Source organism: Halyomorpha halys, unplaced genomic scaffold, assembly GCF_000696795.3.
Source record: "Halyomorpha halys isolate HHAL.00 unplaced genomic scaffold, Hhal_1.1 Scaffold1186.1, whole genome shotgun sequence".
Classification (NCBI taxonomy): domain Eukaryota; kingdom Metazoa; phylum Arthropoda; class Insecta; order Hemiptera; family Pentatomidae; genus Halyomorpha; species Halyomorpha halys.
Genome location: NW_027114970.1, coordinates 132,255 through 139,318, shown reverse-complemented (window position 1 = coordinate 139,318; position 7,064 = coordinate 132,255). Strand labels below are relative to the sequence as shown.

Sequence of the window (7,064 nt, the reverse complement as noted above, 5' to 3'; positions counted from 1 at the left end):
TTTGTTTATTTGAAAAAAATAAACAGTTTTCATAATTAGAAATAATAAACAATAGTTAAATAAAAATGTCAAAGAATTATTTGTAATTGGTTAGAGGAAAAATAGAGGGACCCAATTCAAATAAGTACATGTAACAGTGACGGTATAAATTTCATTACAATGATAATTGTGCTGCCCAGGGAAAAAATCAATTTATTTTGAACCTGTATTGGTTTGTAATATATAAATTTCATAACATGAATTGCACTAAGTATACGTTTCTGATCAACTCGTATTTAGAGAAAAAAATTAAAGAACTAAAGCCTAGTATAACGACATCTCTGCCTGACAAAGTAATTATGAACCTAAGGCATGATTGATATGTTGCTACAGTTCACTGTCCTATACATATGACTGTTAAAGGTGGCTGTTGATGCGACTATTTGTCCACTGACAGTACTAGTACAAATAACGACAGCAAAACTATGACAGTGAATGCTGTCTTGATTCTAACTATCAAATTGAAACACCATGGTAGTGGCTAATACTGGCGCAATAACGGAAACTTCACGATAGTTCATTGTCTAGGCGTATACATGTTAATAGTTAACTTGAAAGTTGCTACACTGACATTACTTGTACTATCAACTATCACGCTGCTTCTTAGTTAAGTAACCGTACAATTGACATTACGAGTTAAATTTCAGTCTTTTTTCTAAATAGATAATTATTTGAATCTCATATATGTGTAAAATAAATAATTTCTCTCAAAAATGTTATTCTTACAATATAGACATTTTTTTTTTTTTGCCGGAACCAACCACAACCTATTGAAATTTACATCAAAAATCTAGCGACTGAAAGAGTTAAATGAAGGATAGTACATTACAATCCTATCCCTAAATTTTACTGTTCCTTCTGTAATAGACTCTACATTTTTATGGTTATTTTATTATAATTATTTAAGATCTTCTTCAATATTGTCATTGTAAATTTTTACCCTCTTTTTTACTGTAATGTCTTTGTTATTTTTCTTTAAATTTTGTATGATTTACAATAAACTTGTTTCATTCGAAGAAGTTTTTTCTTTAAAACCGCAACATGTTCAAAGATAGGTTGGAAAAAACGGTTAAGTGCTGGTTTCATTTGTTTCATAAATCTAGTTCTGAGAGACACAAATATTTATTATACAAAAAATTTAAAGAATATAACAATAGAAGTCACTTTTTTAATAAATATATATTTAAAATGGTAATATACTTTTCCTGTAAAACTAATATTATGTAAGATGTGCTACTATTCTATCATAGCAGCGATGTATTAAATATTTTTCTGGAAATAAACTAATGTTATAATTAATTATGAATATTATATCAATATTTGATTAAAAACAATTGTATATTCACTGAGGTATTACAAATATTCATATGTGTTTCCTATTGATACAAATATATAAATAAACTTTTGAAAGGACACAATATTAGTAAGTCTAAGGTCTAAAAGACAACTAGTATTAAGGGGCAAAGTTTTCAGGGCATGGTCCCATTCTTTCTCCAGCTGGTCACAGAATAAGGTGAGTTCAGATTCAATCATTCAAATTTATAGTACTCTAACATTTATTAATTTTCATTACTTTATAATTTTAGGTAGTTAATCTTCAATATATAAGTAATTTGTCTTATTATATGCCCTATTCAAATAGATTTATTGTAAATTAATAAATTAAAATAAGAACAGTATATGATTAAACTAATGTTTAATAATGATTAAACATAATATAGACAGTATGTGATAACTAATGTTAAAAGTAGCAATAATAAATTAATACAGGCATCCTTAAAATTAACACTATTCAATAATTCAAAACATATTTACCATTTAAGAAAGGGAACGAACAAATAAATAAGTGAAATTTAAAACTTGAAATATTACAATATAAAATAATAATAAAACGATAGAAATAGAATAATAATGATTTATTAATTTATTCATTTTTTAAAACTTTATTTAGCGACAAAAAAAATGATAAACATCGAATAGTTGTTTAATATTTTATCCAGTTAATCGAGTAATATTTTTATATGGTAGTTTTCGAGTTCCATTATGTATAATTAATTACTTTTTATTTAAAATACATTCTGAAAGCAGACACTAAAATAAAATTATATATTCTGAATATTAAACTGTAAAAAGTGATTTGTGATTTGAAAGGATATGCGACCAATCCATATAAGATAAACAGCAGTATTAGATCTAATTCTATGGATTGACCAGAAGTACCAATTTATAGAATGGATTTTCCACATTTGATCTTCTCAAAATCTCCTTTAACGATTTCGATTGAATTTGGTATGCCAATGTACAATTAGATATTCTTTGATATTAAATTGGTCTTATCCTAATTGAAATAGATTGAGAGAGTTTAAAGGATGAATTCCCCTAAAGTACCTTAAGCTTTGTTTATATAAAAATTTGTATTGTTATTCTCATCTTGAGGAACCCCCTTCAGTACGAATTTTTATAGCAACAAAAAAATAAAACATTTTTTGTTCATACTTATCGCCTTACCCTTTCTTTAGATTAATGATCTACCCTGAAATGAAATATGAAAATAACATATAAGGTAATTTGTCATTTAAATATTAAAAGTTAAACAAGAAAATAATAAAACAAAAATTTTAAAATGAAAATAATTTAAATATGTCTTGCTCGCAATAAGTCATTCATCAGCAACATCAAAAGATAATTATTATTAACAGACGAACGTTTAGACAATTATTATCAAATAATTTTCTCACTATGTTAAAAACATTAAAAAAATAAAACGCATAGGAAAATAATTTTATTATAATAATCACATTCTTACCATAATAATATTTTTTTTGTGGATTTTTATCGTAAAATATTCGTGTCTAATAATTTCTTCAACCAATCCTTTTGGATTGGATGGGAATCCAAACGATATTTTTATTTATAGCAAATTACGAATTGTTTATCCATGTTTCTCTAGTGAGTTTGTGGACTTTGGAAACTGACTCTCGAGGACTAAATACTGTTCTCAAATTAGATATATATTTTTATATGTTGCATATATTTTTTATTAAATTAAAATGGAATTAAGTAACCTGTCAATAGGAAACTACATTTTTTTCACATATATTTTCCGAACTCATTTTAAGAGAAATTTAGCACGATGTTTTTTTTTTAGCAAAAACTGAATTATCGGGGGAAAAAATAATGGAGTTATTCCATTTTGTTAGTAGACGCCTAATTCAACTAAAAAAAGGAAATAAAAAAAATATTTATGTTAATAATTTATAGCATTTCATTTTGTTCAAAATAAACTATGCGATGAACCAAAGTTGCTTAAAATCTTGCCTATTTTAGGACTAGGCCGAAAAATAAAGTGTTACCAGCAGGGGGCTGTAAAGCTTCCGGCAGTTACCAGTCCACTTCAAGCAACAGTTCTAAATTGGTAAGTATTCATAAATCTATATGTCAAGCATTTATTTTTCACCTAAAATTTTACTCTTTTATATATTTTAAAATACTTAGCTTTTCATAAAATAGAGAATCTTAAAGTGAGTGAATCAATTCCAAAATAAAATTACTTTTCTACACAATTTTTTTTTTTTTATCTAAAGGCTTATGTCTATTAGGTACAGACTTATAGCGGGGTAAGGATTACGTCAAGCGAGTTATAACAAATAAGTTAGTAAATGTAGTATGGGTGTGTCATCCTTCTGATAAGTCCGAGGTTCAGTCGGGTTTAAAGCAAGGCGTCGGGTTTATTTAATCCTATTTACAACTGTATTTACATAAAGTAAATTTGATGCAAGATCAAAATGGAGTAATACAAGCATGTAGAGAAACTACCCATTGGTAGCACTCTGATCCAAAAACTTCAAATTAAGAATATAAAAAACTATAATCCTTTCTACTTATGGATTTAAAACGTTCTTAATGGATCCTAAACATGGCCTCTACACTAAGGGAAAAACAGCGCGGTTTCGAAAATAAAATATTCGAATCGATAAAGGATGAATTAATGGGAGAATGTAGAAGCCTCCACAAAGCTGAATTACAGTGTATGAGATGGATGTGTAAGGTTGTGGGACTTGGCTACGAACGGATCCCTAAAATATCAATAAACACTGAACCGACGGGTAAACGTCCGAGGGGCAGACCGAAACGTAGATGGAAGGATTGTCTTAAAAATGATTTAGTAGTTTTAAGTTTAAGTTTATGGTTCATAATTTAAGTTTGAAGAGCGTTTAAATTAATCGAAAGTCATGGAAGTAGGGAGTAAAGGCATACGTCAAGGACGTTCAGGATACATCAAGCAAGCACAGAGCTGGGTACTTCCAATGCATGTGCTAGACCTGTACTACAGTCATTGTTTAAAGAGACAGTGGAAAAAACAACACTTTTCATTGATACTTTAATTAGAACAGTATTTAAAACTATTATAAATAACTATAACTCAATTTAACAAAAAAAGTTTTAGAATGATAAACCAGACAGTTCGAATGCGAAAAATCAATACGTACAGTTCAATGTTTATTTATTTTTTGAAGTGTTACACCGTCGAAGAATGCAAATTTTCATTTAGAATCTATTGAACCAATAACTCAATTTGAAAAAAGTAATAAATGCTTTTTTCCACCAAACTTTCGTTTATTATATTCTTAGTAATAGAATATTTCTGACGATTACAGAAAAAGGATGAATTATTCCAGACTCAAGATGCCAAAGGGTAGCTGTCCTTTGGGAACAGACTGTGGCCCGGTTCCGTCTAAGACGAAGAAGCCGAAGAAGGTGAAACCGAAATCTAAAAGAGGAGGTATGTTTAATGTTATCACGGTGTGTATTTGATATCTAATTTAAAACCTATCATTAATTCCATTATTCAAAAAAATTGTAATTATGTCAAGACGAATGTCAAGCATTAGTTAAATTATCAAAATGAAGAACATCGTTATGGAGCGATGTAAAGCGGAAGAGGAACTCATCCCCTCAATCTTATTCGAACCCAGAAAGATGGGAAATTTGAGACTTGACAACTTAATTTCTTAGGAGAAATCATTTTGCCGAAAATATTTAACAAAAGGAGAAATTTTAGAAATTGTCCTCCACCCAATAGGTTTTTGAAGCAATTTCTCTGAACTAGGTGTAAATTAATTCAGTGCATTTTCATCTCTACAATAATAAAAAATAAAGTTTGTATGTATAGTCATAATTCTTTCCGTGAAAACATAAAAATAAAATAATGAATTATAAAATGTCTACACCTATCATCAGTAAAATATTTTTTCTTTTCATAGTATATTGAACTGATTAAAGCTAAATTATTAATAATATTTATTACCCTCTAGGTTATGAATCTTCTGATTGTTCCTGCTCGGATTGTATGGATGGGTCTGATTCTTGCTCATGTTCAGATTGTTCAGAGAGCAAAACATATGGTAAAAAGAAAAAATCTTCAGGAAAATATAGATGTAAGTACAGTTTTGTAACTTTGTTTTCTATTCTATATGAGCTGTATACATTCTGTGAAGATGTTAATGCATTCAGAGTAATACAAAAAAATTTTAATACATACTTAATACAACCAGGAATTTTTTTTTTATATGGGCAAATTGTTTGTTGGTCCGATGTATAAATGTTTCGACTAGTGTTTGATCTTTGGCCTCACAAGTGGTCTCTTGCTAACTATAGTAGCATTCAGTGTAGAGGCATCCTGATGGATTGCTTTGATCCAAAGCTGGAAAGAAGGTTAAGATGACATGTACACTGTTATGAGATATTGATTGACCAGACTCCGCAAGCAGTTCACTGTTAGTTCTTCTCCTCCATGTGTTAAGGTTTTGATTCCAGATTGCTGCTGTTATTTTACGGAGGAATATCCTTCCAAATCACTCGATTTTGCTTTCTAGGGTACTTGTTAGAGCCCAAGCTTCACAGTCGAATATCAAAGCTAGTAGCATTATCATGGCATTGAACACACTTAGTTTCAAATTTTTAGAAATTTCATCATTTTTTATATAGAAAAACAAAATTTTACATTAATTATTTTATATATAAAAATAATAAATGATTTAAAACCTTTTTTACACAACACTTTTCTTTCTTCATTTATCATTTACAACTTAAATTAAATTTGTAAATGATAAGTGACGGAAGAAAAGTGAAGTAAAAAAGGTTTTAAATCTAAGAAAATTTTTTTTAGAAAAAGTTATATGGGACAAAGGCAATTAGCCTGCAGTTTTAAGATTGTGAAAAAGAAATGACATCAATATTGAAGGTGGTCTCCTTGAGAATGGCCTGAGGGCCGAAACGTTGGAGAAATTTTAAAGAATAAAAGTTGAGAGATAAAAAGGATCAAAATTGATTTTAAATTAAGAATAAAATTTTAAATATTATTTTATTCTAAGGACAAATGTTCGTTTCAGGTGGTGATTGTTCCTGCTCAGATTGTGAGTATGAACCCAAACCGCAAAAGAAGAAGAAGGCTGCACCAAAACGGAAAACCACTAAAATGAGCCGGAATTGTTGCTAGTAGAGAAGAAGTTTTAAGTTATTAGTTTATAAAATTTATATGTGAAGCATACAGTGATAAATTAAGGAGGAGAATGATTTTATAATTTATGATTGTATTGTATTGATGACGGTTTTGTATGACTTATATTTATCTCGGAATCGTGTATCAGCACTATATCTTTACAATTGTTAATACTATATTTATATGTCAATTTTAATCGTAGAACTTATGAATTATATACAAATTAATAAATTAAATTATTGCTAAATGTGCTAAAAATTAAATTTTAAAAATAAAAAGGCATGTTTTTGTATTATTATTTATCTAATTGATGTTTGATGACCTTGCTCACAATTAGTTAAATAACGATCCAGAAAATTCCTCCATTCCACTTCTTTTTCCATTTACTCCATACCTACGGATAAGATCTTCCGCCACACAGACGTTATACATAAAGGAATCTTTTATAAGGTGTTGCTATGTTATCTCTTTGCCCAGTGGTCTTACTTTTATGATATTATCATTTTCTCATTCGGAAGTCATC

General features: G+C 28.6%; 1 protein-coding gene across 2 annotated transcripts; it reads left to right on the top strand.

The window, feature by feature from the left end:
* The first annotated feature begins 1,483 nt into the window (after nt 1-1,483).
* LOC106688726 (uncharacterized) lies at nt 1,484-6,839 on the top strand. Of its 2 annotated transcripts, none has more exons than XM_014433312.3 (5): nt 1,484-1,552; nt 3,367-3,454; nt 4,719-4,822; nt 5,355-5,477; nt 6,432-6,839. In XM_014433312.3, the coding sequence occupies exons 3-5, from the start codon at nt 4,726-4,728 to the stop codon at nt 6,536-6,538; spliced, it is 327 nt and encodes a 108-aa protein (XP_014288798.1). In that variant the 5' UTR covers nt 1,484-1,552; nt 3,367-3,454; nt 4,719-4,725; the 3' UTR covers nt 6,539-6,839. The 2 variants fall into 2 exon arrangements, with proteins under 2 accessions (XP_014288798.1, XP_014288796.1); XM_014433310.3 differs by having other exon boundaries at nt 1,486-1,552; nt 4,698-4,822.
* The last annotated feature ends 225 nt before the right edge of the window (nt 6,840-7,064 follow it).